General features: G+C 40.7%; 1 protein-coding gene across 1 annotated transcript; it reads left to right on the top strand.

The window, feature by feature from the left end:
- The first annotated feature begins 249 nt into the window (after nt 1–249).
- gucy2ca (guanylate cyclase 2Ca) lies at nt 250–18404 on the top strand. The gene is made up of 27 exons (XM_030735811.1): nt 250–484; nt 1414–1526; nt 4804–4871; nt 4955–5176; nt 5261–5379; nt 5638–5737; nt 5862–5973; nt 6058–6199; nt 6739–6824; nt 6915–7032; nt 7154–7235; nt 7542–7635; nt 8187–8249; nt 8346–8417; nt 8510–8614; nt 10113–10199; nt 10311–10443; nt 11912–12049; nt 12327–12415; nt 12559–12650; nt 12751–12909; nt 13964–14156; nt 14371–14545; nt 14915–15013; nt 15219–15313; nt 15453–15529; nt 17759–18404. The coding sequence occupies exons 1-27, from the start codon at nt 262–264 to the stop codon at nt 17958–17960; spliced, it is 3258 nt and encodes a 1085-aa protein (XP_030591671.1). The 5' UTR covers nt 250–261; the 3' UTR covers nt 17961–18404.
- Nucleotides 18405–18430: the final 26 nt, after the last annotated feature.

Raw genomic sequence — 18430 nt, 5'->3', positions numbered from 1 at the left:
TTTTTTCAATACAAATATTTTGTGTTTACTGAAAGTTTTTGGGGTAAAGATCTTCCGGAAAAGTTGGTTTTATTCTTTTATTTGGATTCTGGAAACCAGATCAAGAAAAGTGACTTTTGCTTGGTTCCTGAAGAGAAGTGCTCACTTCTGTTTTTGGACTTTTTGATCATCAGCGGGGAGGATTTATTTCAGCCTCCTGTTTACCAGAGCAGATTTCAATATTTTTGACATGTAGAACAGATCCAGAATTCTGAGGGAAAAATGGGACTTTCAGTGATCAGGATGTGCAGTTTACCTTACCTGGGAGTGCTTCTAATAGCTGTGGTTGCCAGTGACATGATTGATATGTGTTTGAAATCAAAACATACGTACTACATGAATATTGTACTGCTGGAGGACAACACTTATGAATGGAGTATGCCGCTTGTGAGGGCGGCCGTGGAACGAGCTATACTAGAGGACAAGCAGGAGAATGCTAAGCATGGTATGGATCAATTATTACCCTACAGGAAAAACAAAACACCTGGTTTGAATAAAAACATATATTTTAACCATATTTGAATAAATATGATAACACTTAACAGTAAAATAATAAAAGATTTAAATGTGATTTCAAATCAAACTTCTTTATGCAGGATCTGATCTCAAAGAGTTTCTACATTTCATTCAGCTGATAAATATCTTTTGAACAGGTATTCAGGCTGAACTAAACTAAATATAATGTGTGTGTCAGTGTGTCAGTGCTGTTTCTAGAATATTGTGAGTACCGGAAAGTCCAGTGGTGTAGGGCTGAGTATACCTGCACTGATGTGTTACTTGATTTTGGTTACATCCAAAAAATATGCTTTTTAAAAAAAGAAATGGAAGCAAACATCTAGCAGGGCCGCTGTCAGATATTATTAATATATTCCTCCAGCTCCATGTAGCAGCAGCTAGCTTTGTCTAGGTCCTCTTACTGTGTGTGCTAGACAAGGCTAAAATAGTTATATCCTGCTTGGATAACATTAGTTATTAAGTTATTACTTAAACTTAAAATTTAAAAAAAAAAATGCTCCATGTCTTTAAATCATTCTGGCAGGAATCTACTCACTGACATTTTACTGCTCACATGTATATGCTACAAAAAGCTAAATCATGAACCTGTTTTTAATGTATCAAATCAAATTTTACTTTCACTGGGGTTAAATTGTCAGAAGTTACTCATTTTATTATTAGGACTGTTTCTAGGTTTCTGCAGGCAATGCCAACAGAATGAAAAATTATGGTTCATAGTTTATCATCTTTGTAGCAGTGTTAGTTTATGGGAATATTTAATATTTACCTGTTCCACCATTTGTCTCTGCTGAGTGATGTGTGCTCTGAGTGTTGGCTCTGTGCTATTAATAGCAATCATCTTTTTGCCCATGACTCAAGGTTTAGACTTCACTTTGACGGCTAACTACAATGGGTTCAACACCAACTTGTATAAACGGCAGGGCTGTGGGAGCAGCACATGTGAGGGGGTGACAATACTCAAGAAGCTAAATGTAAGTGTGGTCACATGCTTGAACACGGTGCACACATTGAGACTTAACAATTTCTGATGTGATTTTGTTTGTCCTAAAGCCATTACATTGTTCTAAAGCCTTTGTTTTTAGATATTGTAAATGGGTCTGAGGGGTTCCTTTAGTTCTGTGACTGATGACGTGGTTATTATGCTTCAATGAGATTGCATACATACAACAGGATAATTCTAACAGCACACTTGAATTCAACAATATAACATTTAGTTGAATGGGTATAAATAAAAATCTCATCTCTAAAACGTCACCAGTAGAACACAATAAAAATCAATAATAAACTCAGTTTACTGCAAACTTTGAGCTATAAAAGCACCTTTCCATATGCACTATATGAGCAGAACTACTGGGCCACCTCCACATTACACCTACAAGCGCTACTTGGCCACAGAAGGCCATGCCATGAAGCTCCCAGTGCACAATTTTTGTGCTGATGGTAATGCCAGAGGAAGTTTGAAACTCTGCTGTTATTGAATCAGCAGAGTTTTGGGGACTTCTGCTGTGCTTCTCAGCATGTGCATCATCAATTTGATGCTCCTTAAATGCTTCCACTTAATACTGCTTACAGGTGATCCTGGAATATCTAGGAGGGGAGAAATTTTATGAACTGACATATTATAATGGTTGCATCCCATCCCATCCCATCCCATCCCATTCATTTCATTTCAGTTGTATTTATTTATTTTGTGTATATAACACTGGCTGAGGACTGTATATGGTCCTCAGCTGGAAAAGGGTGGAGTGCCCTCTCCGGCTCAGGGACGAGTTCCTGCCCCAAGTGGAGGAGTTCAAGTATCTCGGGGTCTTGTTCACGAGTGACGGGAAAAGATCGACAGATGGATCAGGGCTGCTTCTGCAGTGATGCGGATGCTGCACCGGTCTGTCGTGGTGAAGAGGGAGCTTAGTGTAAAAACGAAGCTCTCGATTTACCAGTCAGTCTACGTTCCTACCCTCACCTATGGTCATGAGCTTTGGGTAGTGACCGAAAGAATAAGATCGCGAATACAAGGGCCAGAAATGAGCTTCCTTCGAAGGGTGGCTGGCCTCTCCCTTAGAGATAAGGTTAGGAGTGCAACCATCCGAGAGGGGCTCAGAGTAGAGCCGCTGCTCCTCCACATCGAAAGGAGCCAGTTGAGGTGGCTCGGACATCTGATTAGGAAGCCTCCTGGGCGCCTCTTGGGTGAGGTGTTCCGGGCATGTCCCACTGGGAGGAGGCCCTGTGGTAGACCTGGGACACGCTGGAGAGATTATATCTCTCGGCTGGCCTGGGAACGCCTTGGGGTCCCTCCGGATGAGCTGGAGGAGGTGGCTGGGGAGAGGGAAGCCTGGGCTTCTCTGCTTGGGCTTCTGCCCCGTGACCCGGCCCTAGATAAGCGGAAGAGAATGGATGGATGGATGTATATAGCACCAAATCTCAACAAACAGTCACCTCAAGGTGTATTATACAAGGTAAAGACCCTACAATAATTACAGAGAAAATCCAACAATCAAAATGATCCCTGATAAGCAAGCACTTACCGGTTGGGGGTGAGGGGAGAGAGACAGGTCAAAAGATATGTTGTGGAAGAGAGCCAGAGATTAATAATAACCAGTGATTAAATGCAGAGTGGGGTATAAACAGAGTAGAACACTCAGTGCATCATGGGCCAACCAATGATGCACCCCCCAACAGCTTAGGACTATTGCAATGTAACTAACAGAGGGTTCAGGGTCACCTGATCAAAAAGGAAAGTTTTAAGCTTAATCTTAAAAATAGGGAGCGTGACTGTCTCCTGAATCCAAACTGGGAGCTGGTACCATGCTTAAATGCAGCGAGCTCTTTAGAACGACCCATTCTTTGACAAATGTTTCTAAAGGCAGACTACATGGCTAGGTGTTCGATTTTAGACACCTATGGCAATGTGACTGAAAATACCCGAATCCAAAGATTAAGAGACTGTGTGGCCCAATGCTTTTGTCAATTCAGTGTATCAAAGTAGTCAACATATTTGGGGGTGGCTGTAGCTCAGTAGGTAGAGCAGGTCACCTATTGATCAGAAGGTCAGCGGTTCGATTCCTGGCTACTCCAGGCTACATGCCAATGTATCCTTGGGCAAGATACTCAACCCCAAGTTGCTCTCCGACCGTCCCGTCGGAGTATGAATATGTGTGAATGTTAGATAATTAAAAGCACTTAGCTTAGTAAACATGGAAGTGCTTGTATGAATGGGAGTGCATGGGTGAATGTAAACATGTTGTATAAGTGCTTTGAGTGCTCATACTGAGTAGAAAAGTGCTATATAAGAACTAGTCCATTTACCATATAAGATCTGCAATCTGGAGAGATTATCTGACAGCTGCCCAGTGTCAGAGGAGCAAAGATTATGTGAGGGTGCATGTAGAGGTTAAAGAGACTGGGCAGAGGCAAGAGCATGAAGGGAATTATATGTGATGAGGAGAATCATATATTTAATCAGGCAGCCACATGAGGAGCCAGTGCTAAGGGGAGGCTGTAGACTTGTGTTGCTAGGATTTATTGTGGCCACTGGCAAAGTCTTAGACATCCAAAACTTTCTGCAGCCCATGCAGGAATTTGCAGAAGGCTTTGGATAAAACTCCATCAATATAGTCCTGGCAGGAGATGAAACAGGGATAAGAGTTTTAGCAACAAGGTAGGAAAGTGAAACCTGACAGATGTTGCTATTGGAGGATGCTCATGCCACAGACTCTTTGGGCATGGGCAGATGATACTGCCATCACTTGCAAGAGATAAATGTTCAGCCAGTAGCTAAAAAGCATGAGCTCTTTCTTAAAAGTGGAAGGTAACCTGGCACACAGGTCACAGAGGCAACTGGAGATCGGTTAAAGAGGAAGCTGGCCAACGGGTTTGGTGATGTAGAGGTTATCATGCTTGTAAATTAGTGGAATGCCAAGACACAAGTGTCCCCACAAACATTGGGCTAATTAGAACCACAGTGGAATGCAGACACAGCATGTTGCATGGCGATCTCAGCAGATGCAATGCTTTCATTTTGCCTCATTAGGACAAACTCTCCAGCAGATCCTGCTTCCTCCAGCACAGCCAAGCACAAAAAATTCAGTCAAGTTTACTAGGGACAAAGGAAATGGATTTTAGAAAAAATTGCAAAACTGCAGTGCTATTTAGAACTAGAGAGGGGTTGAAGGGAAAGGGTAAATGGGAGCACTAGACTGAAATAACTGCAATGAAGTTCACTTTCCTCAATGCAACTGTAACTTTCTACAGGCTAATAGTGAAATTGGATGTGTCATGCTGGGGCCTTCCTGCACATATGCCACCTTCCAGTTAGTACAGTAAGTATGATGCTTTTTCTTTTCAATTTTATGTTATTTAGCAACTTAATAATTTATAATTTTTGCCCTTTGGCCTGTTCCAGTGAAGAAATTGGCCTGCGCTTAACCATTCCCATCATCTCTGCTGGGAGTTTTGGCCTCTCGTGTGACTACAAGCCTAAATTGACCAGAATTCTGCCTCCGGCGCGAAAGATCTGTGACTTTTTCCTCAACTTTATGAACGAAACTCTACCATTCAAGGAGGACCCATGGCACCGAGTCTACGTCTATAAGAAGACCAACAATGCAACTGAGGACTGCTTCTGGTGAGTGCAGCTTAAATGATTGTGAGTCTGCTGCATCATCTGTACTCCAACACGAGCCAGCTTTTATTTATTGCTTTGCCGCAGGTACATAAACGCACTGGAAGCACCATCTAACAACTTTGCCAGGCGCACAGAGAGTGAGATGCTACGTGGCGAGGAGGAGCTGAAAAAAGCTTTCCAGTCCTCGAAACGGCACAGCAACAGTGAATATATTTTTTTGTTTATTTGTTGTACAAAAGCAGAAAAGTGTTTTGGTCCTCTGAGGATGTCATTGTAAGTTTATTGGTTAAGCCATGCAGTAACTGTGGTTTAGACTGAAAGAGCTGAATAACTATTAGATGGGATGCCATGAAATGTTTGGGGTCTCCAGAAAGTCATTTTACAGGAGACTTAAGAAGTACTGTGACACAGCTGAAGGATTTTCCTTCTTATTGACTGTAAAACTGATTTATTTTTTTCAGTTTTAATCTTATGTGGGAATGCTGATGAGTTAGCTGCAGTAAAGGAGACGGTGGGCTCGATTCCAAAAGACTTCATGTTCATTCTCCTAGATCTTTACAAGTAAGTCTGGCCGTGTTTTTATTTATTTACCCATACACTGCTACCATTACGCTTCTATTAGGTTGTAATCAAGGAACCTGAATTCCAAGAAACCATTATCACCTTCATTATTACCTTTATCTAGCCCTGTATATCACGTAAGCCCCACATCCGCTGCACATATGGAAGATGTCTTAGTGATCACTCTGCCACAGAGAAACTACAGCAGTGGATCAAATTCTTCATTCAGTGAAACGGTGAGCTGCACTTCAAGCACCCAAACGAGACCACCTAAAGTAACTACACATTTAACATCTTCTGCCTTTCATTCTTTTGGGCAGATAAATGATTATGTGGCTGGATATCACGATGGGGCTCTGCTGTTTGGCAAAGTGCTCAGAGAGAGGATGCTCAGCAACCGCAACAACAGAACCTATAATCATTCTGTACATGACAACTTGTTTGGGAACATCTCCTTTGATGGTGTGTATGGTTGGTGATAACACAGCTGGAGGAAGAATGCCAAAGGATTATGATAAGCAATAACCAGGAGGACACTGTGTGTAATCAGGGAGCCTAAATCAGAAGGACTTTCTGTTCACAAGGTTGATGCTGGTTAGATCAATGATTGACTGCAGCAGAGAAACTTTGATGACAAGACATTTTTTTCTGGCTCTCACATGAAACACTAATAGCTTTGGTAACTTATGTTGTTGCCTGGTTAACTCTTCTGTACCCATATAAAAAGGTGTTTCAGCCTCTTGAATTTTTCTAACCTTTGGTTAAAAGGTTTAAATCTGAAAACAAATAAGCAATCCTGCTTCCAGCTTCAAAAATGCTCACAGCACCAGTAGTGGGATTATAGACTGTATGTAAAAGAAACAATCATTATTTGTAGTTTTACATGTCCAAATTTTAGTGACTTTAGATTCAAACCTTTTCAAATTAACTTTGTGAAAAGCACTCAGATTTCAAAATGTTTTATTATCTGTTTACATGCTTGTGTGTGTGTGTACACGCAGGAATGGGAGGACACTATATGCTTGATGAATATGGTGACAGAGACGTTAACTTCTCAGTCATTTATACATCAGCTGTCAGTGGCAAGGTGAGATTTTTGTGCATTAAACAGTTAAAACTGCCACTGTAAAAGTGAACAGCTGTTTTACATTTTACCTCTCTTGTTCTCTCTCTTCAGTATGAAACTCTGCTAGTGTTCGATACATCACTGAATGCAACCATCATGACTAATCCAAACCCCGCTCTGCCTTGGGCAGGACATAAGTTGCCCCCCGACGAGCCAAAAACTCCTGATGGTAACACACATTAAAATTTAGGCAGAATTATTACTAGAATGATTTCATGTTTTTTTTTTTTTAAATTAAAGAAAAAGCTCTAAATTAATTTTTTCCAATTCCATTGCACGTGTCTCTCCAGAGTTTAATACGCAGGACATCATTGTGATTGTTCTGAGTCTCAGCGTCGTGGTGGTGACAGCAGTCGCTCTCATCTTCTACAGGTAAATCGCAGATATGTTTCCCAGCTGTGGTAGAAGAGCCACCTGTAGCATTTTAGCTCATGTGTGTATTGCTGGAGCTGATCTGACAAAATCAGGCAGCATTTGCAGCATTTAGGGGACTGGAGGACGGGGCTGCACCTCTGACTGTGAGGTCTAAATTGTGACAAAATGTTTTTTTTTATCTGGACCAACAAAATATAATTTTACCTGCAGCTCAGGACACTGATGAGATGCAGTGTTTTAAAGAAATGTTAAATGAATAGTACTAATCATGTACTGCATGCTTTTCTGTGTGGTTCCTGATAGTCAGAACAGGAAAGAGCGTTTTCTGCAGAGGAAATGGTCTCACATCGAACCTCACCTGATTGGCCCTCTGGATGAGAAGGAGGTGTCTCTGAAGGTGAATGTTCTTATCAGTAAAGACTGTAATTCCAGATTTTATTTCCTGACATCTGATAAAGAAGCAGCTCTGTGACACAAGACATAATAACACTGTCATTTTTTTTTGGATGCACATTAAATAAGACCACATGAAAATGTCAGTGTGTGGTAGTTAAAGTTTAATAAAAACTGCAAACGAAGGCCAAAAATCATGCAATCCAAAGGTGTTAGCTGATAAGCGTTCATCTGAATGTTTCTGCAAGCTGCTTTCCAGCCCACCTTTAACCCAGCTACACCTGAGATGAAGGTGAATGTAGTATCTATTCTCTATTTGGAGTTGTTCTCTCTTTGCTCAGGGGTTCTTGTGCCAGGACAGGGCCATACTCCTGCAGAAATGTTACTGTAAATGAAAATAACTATCTTCTCTGAATATTTAGAGGCTTTTTGATTAAAGCGGTCCTTCCTAAAATGTATGTAAAATTCAGTGTTTTACCATCAGAAGACCTCCATGTCTGCAGCAGTTTAGGATAAAAACATAAAATCAGATTCATGTGTGTGTTTATGAAACAGATTGATGAAGATAAGAGAAAGGACAGTACGTACTTCAGACAGCGAGGGCGCTACGACAAGAAGGTATCAACGTTCCAACACCCCCAAAATTTATATCTGTTTGGAAAGAAATTAAAAAGGAAGTGACATCAGTCCTTTTCAACTCTCTGTGCTCTCCAGCCTGTAATCTTGAAAGAGCTGAAACACGCAGATGGAGACTTCACTGAGGACCAGCGGATTGAGCTCAACACTGTAAGATACCTCTGTGTTTTATCTCTGAGGTTATTAAAAGGATCTACATGTAAAGATGATCAACTCTTCCTGCCACTGCCTTCATGTTCCAGCTCCTGCGCATTGACTACTACAACCTGACCAAGTTTTATGGCACGGTTAAGTTTGAGTATGGTGTGTACGGGGTGTTTGAGCTGTGCCAGAGAGGCTCCCTCAGGGTAAGATAGTGTTTTACTCTTTACCTTCATATCAGGTGCTGCGCAGTGAGTTCTGTTTGTCAAAAAAATCTTGTTTTTTTCTAAGAATGTATAACAATTAAAATATACCTTTTGGGTACAGAAATACACTCATTAGCCACTTCATTAGGTACACCTTGCTAGTGCTGGTTTGACCTCTTTTTTGCCTTCAGAACTGTTTGAATTCTTCATGGCACAGATTCAACAAGGTGCTGGAAACATTTTGGTCCATGAAAACATGACAGCATCACACATCTTCTGTTCCACCACATTGCAAAGGTGCTCTGTTGGATTGAGATCTGGTGACTGTGAAGGGCCTTTTGAGTGCAGTGAACTCAGTGTCATGTTCAAGAAACCAGGTTGAGCTTTGTGACATGGATCATTATCCTGCTGGAAGCAGCCATCAGAAGATTGATACACTGTGGTCATAAAGGGATGGACATGGTCTGCAACAATACTCAGGTTGGCTGTTAAATGACGCTCAGTTGGTTCTAAGGGGCCCAAAGTGTACAGAGAAAATATCCCCCACACCATCACACCAGCAGCAGCAACAGCCTGAAGCGCTGATAAAAGGCAGGATGGATCCATACTTTCACGTTATTTACACCAAATTCTGACCCACCACCTGAATGTTTCAGCAGAAACTGAAACTCATCAGAGCAGTCCACATTTTTCCATTCTTCTGTTGTCCAGTTTTGGTGAGCCTGTGTGAACTCTAGCCTCAGTTTCCTGTTCTTACCTGACAGGAGTGACACCTGGTGTGGTCTTCTGCTGCCGTAAAACTTCAGCAGGTCATCTTGACAATGTCTCCATGCTGCAATGCAGTGAGATGCTAGCATATAATTAACAAAGTTGATATTTGCATTAATGAGTGCTTGAACAGTTTGTACCTAATGAAGTGGTCAGTGAGTGCATGTTTTCATTGTGGTGCAGATTAACACATTTTAATTTGACTTTCTGAACTTTGAATTGTCTGTTATTAGAATTACAAACTTAGCAAAGCTTTAATGTAGATATGACTGCTCTAAAAGCTTTCTAGTTAAACATTCTTTAAGGCATGTGCTATTTTATATCTTGGTTGGCTGTGATTAATCTGCACATATCTTGCTTTTTTTATGGTGGCATTATTTAATAACTGCTTTTAGTATCAGCACTGACTCTAATGCAAAAAAACCCAAAACCCTAATATGTTCAAAGACAGCTGTTTAAAGGCCACATACACACACTGCATGCAGCAAAGACCATTTTTGGTGCAATGTTGCTTTGACTTTTCTTCATGTGGCAGAGCTCCTTTGTGTGGTGTTCACAATAATTTTACTGTTCACTTGTTGATAAATCACTGATGCACACTGTTTAAAGAACACTTACAGTGTGTATGAATACGTGTAATCTCAGACTCACACTTCCATTATCTGCCTGAGTTATAAAAATGATAAAATATGAACTTCCTCGTCTGTTTTTTTTTTTTTTTTTTTTTCAGTACATTCTTAATGACAGGATCTCTTACCCGGATGAAACCTTCATGGATATGGGCTTTAAAATCTCAGTCATGTATGACATAGCAAAGGTACTATTTCTTTGAGTTACCTTTGTGAGTATGTAACTCATTTATGTCCTTTTTTTTCACTTAGCTGTTTTCTATTTTCTATTTGGTAATTGACCTGTCTGTCTTCGATAGGGCATGTCGTATCTCCACTCCAGTAACATTGCAGTCCATGGCCGCCTCAAGTCCTCCAACTGTGTGGTCGACAACCGAATGGTGGTTAAGATCACTGACTTTGGCTGCAACACTGTCCTGAAACCAGGAAGAGGTGGGTTTTTTAAAATTATCACCGTGGCTGAGTATTGATCTAAACTTTGAGACCACCCTCTTCTTCTCTCAGCTCTTGGGTAAGGTGGGTCTATGAGTTGATTGTTTGGAGCTCTATTTTGGGGTGTATTTCTGGATTTTTAATCTTTTCATCCTGTCCTTAATGGATATGCAAGAGAAGTTTAATTCAGTAATATGTGGACTGAGTGAGTGAAACTTGGTTTGGTGTATTATATGCTTGGGTCATAGGACCTCCCACCATCATTAGGGACCTCCCTCCCTATTGATGGTTCACTTCCTTGTGTCAGTGGCTCTCTGATGGCTCTTGTTGCCTTTCTCATTTTAGTTTATCTGTCGGTTGAGAAAGCCCCAGTTTTGGATGACTTGTTTGTGGTCAGGGCAGCACGGCGGTGCAGTGGTTAATCCCTTCACACCACGAGGGTCCGAACCTCTTGTGTGTGGGGTTTTTATCTTCGCCCTCTGGCTGTATGAGAATCCTCCAGGTACTCTGGCTTCCTCAAATGCTAATCCTGCCCTCATAAAGCAGTCTCTGTGGCTGCTTTATGAATTAATCTAACATAAACATCAGGTTAACTGAAGCAACCATAACCTGTTTGGTTTCTGACATTTCCTTATTGGCACTTTGATGTACAACTAAATCGGGATAAGTCTTTCTTGGCCATCTTTCTCTGGCTTCTGGAGTCAGCGTAGACTGAGGAAAAAAAAGATTTTGCTCAAGGGTGGGAAGTGGGGAAAATACTTAGCAATACACAACACACATACAGCTATTAAAAAGCATTTAAATCCAGAAAGTAATTTAAAAGTACTTTCAGGAGTCAAATGGTCTAATTATGAAATTAGAATATAGGAATATGAATGAAAGAAAGAGCAATAACAGGAAGTGGGATAATAGAGGGAAGTCTTTCAGTTGGTTTCTACATGACCAAAAAAAAAAAAAGGTGCTTTGATTAGAACCACCATCTCAGCTTGTAAAGGAACAGAAGCTCCAACCCTTTGTTTGGCTAGTTCGGATCAACTTGCCTTTGTTGGCACCGGGATTGTCTCCTGGGGGCAGCTCGAGGTCCCTGTATCCTCCCATAGAGAAACAGTGTGGTTCTCCAGCAGAGAGTGGTGTGGCTACAAACAGACATGTAGCACATATAGATCCAACAGCAGGAAGTCACTGTTTTCTTTTTCAGGCTGAGGAAACACTGCAGCACCTTTGGTTTAGCTGTCCCAGACTAACTAGTCTTTTTTCTTTGCTGGAGCAGTGGGTCACTGATTTAGGGGTAATTTTAGAGGTCAGTCTTTTAATTTTTGGTCCAAAGTACTCTGCAGGGCAGCGTAAGAAGGCTTGTCTGATTAACTTTCTCATAGGTCAGGCTAAGATGAGCGTTTGTTTGTAGGTGAAACATTGAACCAATAAAGGGTGTGTTAAGGGTCAAAGGTGTCCTCTCTTCTCCTCTCAGATGTGTGGACTGCCCCAGAGCATCTTCGTAAAGGTGGGGTGTCTCAGAAAGGGGACGTCTACAGCTATGCGATCATTGCCCATGAGATTGTTATGAGACAAGCCCCATTCTACACACAGTGCTGCTCTGATGTTAGAGGTAAGCCACACTATACTGCCATAAACAGAACTAAACGAACGTGTACATCTTTCTTTTTTTTTTTTTTTTTTTTTACATTTTCTTTGATTTAAAGAAGATTTTACACATTTCAGTTTGGAAGATGTTAAATATTGTTGCTTGTCTTCAGATAATGAGTGTCACCAAGAAAAGATAAAATATTTTGCAGCATACTTGTGAGACACAGGATCACAAAGTAACCCTTATCCCATACTTACCTCACACACCTTCTTTAACTGATTGTTGTGCAATCCCTCAGAGAAGATCTACAGGGTACATTATCCTACTGGACACAATTTCTTCAGACCTGACCTGAACTTTGAGGGCGCATCAGATCGCGAGATTGAGGTAAAAGAGCCTCCAAAGACTGAGGAGCTGTTACAGCAGCACGCAGTATTTGCTTATAGAGTTTATAAAGCTATTTTGATCAATTTGAGTATATTAATTTTTCCTTTTCTTGTGTGATTGTGTCTAATTTGGTGTGTATGCAGCTGTACACACTGATAAAGAATTGCTGGGAGGAAGACCCAGAACGGAGGCCAGATTTTAAGAGAATCGAGTTAACACTAGGAAAGATTTTCAGGTACATCACGATCATGTATTTCTTTCAGTGTGGCTTTTATTCATTTCTGTATTTGACACTGACTGCTGAACATCCATCCAATATTTTTGATCTGATGCAGTAACTTGCACAACCAAGCCACAGAGACGTACATGGACAACCTGATCCGTCGTCTGCAGATGTACTCCAGGACTTTGGAGAAACTAGTGGAGGAGAGAACAGCTTTGTACAAAGCTGAGAGGGACAGAGCAGATCGCCTCAACTTTATGCTTCTTCCTGGGTAGGTTTTTTTTTTTTTTTTACAGGATCAGCTGGTATCTCACAGACATCAGGAACATCTAGCTCTGTGATTTGCCTCTTCTGTACAGCGCATTTTACTGAATCAGTGTTACAGGCCACACATCCTGCAAAATGCATCAGCTTTAGCAGCAGCAGGCAGCGATTTGTTAAAAAACAACTCTAAATAACCACCTGCTTACACTGTGAATCATTTAGCAGCTAAACAGCTTTTAGAAGAGTGAAGTTTAGAATTACATTCCTAAGATTGCTTGAAGCACACTGCTGAAAATTAATGTTATCAAATATGTGCTGGATCTGTAAATCTACTTACCAATCACCATCAGTTTCCTGAGTTTTTGGTAATACAGCCATTGGCAAAATGTATAGAATCACCACACTTGAAGGACGTTCATTCTTTTATTTTGTAGAGGGAAAAAAATGAAACGTCACATTTCTTGCACCTCTTCTGGATTTTATAAGTGCGTCATGGTCTTCACTAATGAAAAATAACCTCCATCAAACTTGTTCCAAAATTCTTTCAAGGATGGAACCTTTTTTTTCAATTTGGACCCTTAATTTTCTATTCAGTTGAGATCTAGACCTATGATTGGCTTTCATGAAGAAAAGGCTTCTTTTTAGCTTCTTTCAGCTGCTTCCTTTAGGGGGCGCCACTGCAGATCATCTGCCTCCATCTCAGCCTATCCCAGCATCCTCCTCTGTCACACCAACCATCTGCATGTCCTCCTTCTCTAAATCCATGGATCTACTATGTAGACTTTCTCATTTCCTGTTGCCTGGCAGTTCCTACATTCAACATCATTTAGACTCCCCCTCCTCTGCACATGTCCAATTTTCTATTTTAAGGGCACATTGTTTGAGATTTCTGTCTCATAAAACCAAAGCACTCAATGTCTTTGTATCTGCTTCAATGTGGAGGGCTCAGAATCCTCCCGCAGGTCTTGATGCTGTGTTTGCATGTGTGTTTACATGTTATAGTCACTTAATATTAATATCACTGACAGTAATCCCATTTTCCACTCTCTGCGTCTCCACAGCCCAGTGGTGCGTTCCCTGAAGGAGACGGGCAAGGTGGAGCCAGAGCTGTTTGAAGAGGTCACCATCTATTTCAGTGACATTGTGGGATTCACCACCCTCTGCTACTACAGTACCCCTATGGAGGTGGTCGACATGCTCAATGAAATCTACAAGAACTTTGACAGCATTCTTGATCACCATGATGTCTACAAGGTAGTTTGGTGGGACAGCCTCTGCCATTTATAGTTCAAGGAGGTCACAGAGCAGCGTTGAAAGATGCTGTTTTTATTGTTTTCATTTTTTCAGCATTAATCTACAATTTGTGAGAAAGTGGTTCGGGTTAGACTCGCATATTTTACTCAGATGTGTATTTTGTTGATGAAAATAAGGATTTTATAGATAAAGTTACATTTTCATTGTCTTGTAGGTCGAGACAATCGGGGATGCTTACATGGTTGCATCAGGCTTGCCCAAACGCAACGGCAACAGGCATGCAGTGGACATCGCCCACATGGCCCTGGACATCCTGTCATTTGTGGGGACGTTTGAGCTGCAGCACCTACCTGGGATTCCTCTGTGGATCCGTATTGGTATACATTCAGGTACCAGACATTTTATCATATCACAACCCAAATCTGCCATTCAAGAAATGCTATTTATTTCCTATTTCTCCACAAAATATGATTTTTGGGATTGGTTTCCGATTACATATCATACAGAGCATTCTGTTTAGGTATTGCATGGGTATGCTCAAACTCAGTTTTCCTTTGTCTGTCACATAGTTGCTGACATCTAGTGGTTAAATATATGTGTATATTTATATAAGACATTGCCATACGACCATGAATGTGTCATGTTTAACAAACAAATATGTAAGCAAAAAAAAATGTGACAAGATTTTTTTTAATCTGAGTATGCTAATGAAAAAACAAACAAACATGAATTTATTGCTTTTGTGCAATTTTGTCCAGGACCCTGTGCAGCAGGAGTGGTGGGGAACAAGATGCCTCGCTACTGTCTCTTTGGAGACACAGTCAACACGGCTTCACGCATGGAGTCCACAAGCCTGCGTAAGACACACAGACACGCACACACACACACACACACACACACACACACACACACACACACACACACACACACACACACACACACACACACACACACACATATTTTAACATGGCAGATTAGGTGCCGCTCCTGATTTGAATTGGCACAGCGGGAGGTCAGGTCATGCTTTGAGTCTGATGGCTGCTTTTCACATCGTCTTTCCAGCTCTGAGAATTCATGTGAGCCAGTCCACCATCAATATCCTGCAGAGGACCGACTGCAAGTTTGAGTACGAAAAGCGAGGAGAGACATATCTGAAGGTGAGCTGGGTGGTGTTTGGCTTTTTAACTTACTTAAATGTGAAGGCATTGACTTCAAATGTATATTGAACAAACAGTGGTCACTAGTAATACTTCCTGTGTGTGTTTGTGTGTGTCTGCATCCATACTTCACCAACAGGGTAAAGGGAAAATGATGACATACTGGTTAACTGGGGTGACTGGGGGGGTTTACAACCTGCCGACGCCGCCGACAGCGTGAGTAAAATCAAATCTAGATTTACCAAAAAACACTTTTTACACAAACTGCTGAAGAACTGTGCACTGTAGTATAGAGTGAACACAATACATAAACATAATTATCATTTAATGCATAAATGAATGTATGTATCTGTATATTACTAGATTACCACCTACCTTGAAGTACAACTTTATTTCTTATGAAATTCTTCCATTGTAAAATGTTTAAAAGGCATTAATTAAGAATGAGTTATGGACCATTGTTTGGTAAGTTCTTGCAAATGATAAATACTGATGTTGGAATAACGTATGCTGCCACTGAGAAGACTTTTTTCAGGGAATGCTTATTTTACCAAGACAATACCAGCCCACACTGTGCATGTGTCACAGTAAAAGCGTTCAGGTGTCAAACTGGTCAGCCTGAAATTCAAACCTGGCACCCACTGAAAGGATTTGTGACATTATTATACAAAAAAATATCACAAAGGAGGCCCCAAATTGTTGAACAACTTCAATCTTATCATTCAAAAATTGGATTACATATCACTTGCAGTTAGGTCCATAAGTTTTTGGACAGTAGTTTTGCCTCTGTACACAGTGGATTTTAATTCAAGCAATCAAGATGTGATTGAAGTTCAGACTTTCAGCTTTAATTTGAGGGGTTTAACAAAAGTATTGCATTAACTGTTTATGAATTACAGACATTTCTATACACAGTTTCCCATTTTCAGAGGCTCAGAAGTAACTGGACAAGTGACTGACATGTTTTTCATGTACATTATTGTGAATATAAGGACTATTTTTAATATGTGGATGAAAATTCTTTGCAATCAGTGATTTCCTGGAGTCTTGATCCCATTTGATCCAATTGAAAAGCTGCTCTATTGGGCTGAGATCAGGTGACTGACTAGCCCATTGAAGAATATCTAATTTCTTTGCCTTGAGAAACTCTTAGGTTGCTCCCACAATTTGCTTTGGGTCATTATCCATGTGCACCGTAAAGAGCTGTCTGACCAGTTTTGCAGCATTTGGCTGAATGTGAGCAGAGAGTACAGCCCTGTACACTTCACAGTTCATCCTGCTGCTTTTATCAGCAGTCACATCATCAATAAACACCAGTAACCCGGTTCCACTGGCAGCCATACATGCCCATGCCATAACATGACCTCCACCATGTTTGACAGATTATGTGGTTTGTCTGATTATGAGCGGTTTTTCTCCTTCTCCACACTTTTCTCTTCCCATCATTCTGGTAAAAGTTCATCTTGGTTTCATCTGTCCAGAGAATTTTTTCCAGAACTGTGCAGACTCTTTTAGATGTTTGGGGTTTTCTTTTTTTTTTTGGCAAAATCTAAACTGACCCAAACGAGCAGTTTACACCTTGTCATAAAATCTCTGTATTTACATTTATGAAGGCGTATCTTGATTGTAGACTTTGCCTGCCTCCTCCAGAGTGTTCTGGACTTGGTTAGATGTTGAGAAGTTCTTTTTCTTAACCACGGTAATAATTCTGCACTTCAGTTTTCTTTTGTGGCATCTCAGGCTTTTTGTTGTTGCTGAGTTCCTTCTTTTTAAAGTTTTTGCTCTGTCTCTTTGATAGATTTATTTTGGGTTTCAACCTAATGAAAGCCTCCTTTACTTGTATCAACAACTCCTTGGGCCTCATATTGAGTTCGGGTAAAAAAGCTAAACACAAGTTCAATACCTGGAATCAACTGCAGATCTTTCATCTACTTCATTTGTCAAGAAATAACAGGAGAGCAGAAGTCACCTGGGCACAAAACTGATTACTTGTCCAATGACTTTTGAGCCTCTGAAAATGGGGGACTGTGTATAAAAATGGCTGTGATTCCTAAAAAGTTAATGCAACACTTTTGTTGAAACCCTTGAATTAATTCTGAAAGTCTGCACTTACTTGTAGGAGTTCATCTTGATTGTTTGATTTAAGATATGGCGTGGTGGTGCACAGAGGCAAAACTACAAAAAAACTTGTCGCACTTATGGATCTAACTGCATAGAAGCAGGGATGGTGCAAAATAGCGGTGAAAATTATCCTGTCCAGACCTTTTTTTTTTTTTTTTTTGTTCCTACTCACATTGAATTTACTTTAAATAAAGTTCAGGCTTCTGAGCATCCTGTTTTTAATTTACATTTCATGCACCACTCCAGATTAAATTTTGGGAATCAGGGTTGTACCTCATTTTTGGTTTCCACATGTAAACCATAATCCAAAACAATCTGTCTCAGGGAGAACTTCCAGCGGCTCCAGCAGGACCTGGCAGAGATGATCGTGTCAAGTTTGGATAAGCGTGGAGGTGACAGCTTCAAAAAGAGGAAGACTCTGTCCACCAAAATCCATCGGCGTGAGACCAACAGGAGTTTGCAGAGCGACAGACTGCCCGAGTACTTCCACATAGCTGTCACTGAGAACCCCAGCACCTACCTGTGATCACAGAAGAGCTTTCAGCATAAAACACAGACACTGTACAGGTTTCTCATGTCTGAATCAGCACTGCTGGGTTTCTTGGGACAGTTCTGTTCGTTCATAGGTTGGAGCGATGATGTTTATATTTGTCCATGAGAAATCCAGATAATGTGGGGGGAAGATACCGAGCGCACTCTTCTTCACTTTGAGCCGTCCTTCTGTTTATGTTTAGATGTTGCCTGCAGGAAGCTCACCGATTGAGAAACACTTGATAAAAATTATTTACAATGTAAATATCTTTTTCTGCTGTGAAGACAGTGGAACTCTATCCAAACAGTACTTGTCAGGAATATTTTACCCTCTGACAACATTTTCAGAGCATCGGAAAGATTTCTGTGTGGATTTTTTTTTATTTTGTTTTATCATAACACGTTTGAAATATATAAGATTCAAAGCAGTTCCTGTATTTCATCTTTTAACAACACTTTGCAGTA

The sequence above is a fragment of the Archocentrus centrarchus genome, chromosome 8, assembly GCF_007364275.1.
Source record: "Archocentrus centrarchus isolate MPI-CPG fArcCen1 chromosome 8, fArcCen1, whole genome shotgun sequence".
Classification (NCBI taxonomy): domain Eukaryota; kingdom Metazoa; phylum Chordata; class Actinopteri; order Cichliformes; family Cichlidae; genus Archocentrus; species Archocentrus centrarchus.
This window is presented reverse-complemented; position numbering and strand designations above follow the sequence as displayed.

Excerpts from the sequence above, each read along its gene's own strand:
- gucy2ca (XM_030735811.1), top strand. The coding sequence starts at position 262 with ATGGGACTTTCAGTGATCAGGATGTGCAGTTTACCTTACCTGGGAGTG. Across the intron at positions 7,636-8,186 it reads AGAAGGAGGTGTCTCTGAAG|ATTGATGAAGATAAGAGAAA; the intron begins GTGAATGTTCTT and ends TTTATGAAACAG. Across the intron at positions 15,314-15,452 it reads GAGGAGAGACATATCTGAAG|GGTAAAGGGAAAATGATGAC; the intron begins GTGAGCTGGGTG and ends CTTCACCAACAG.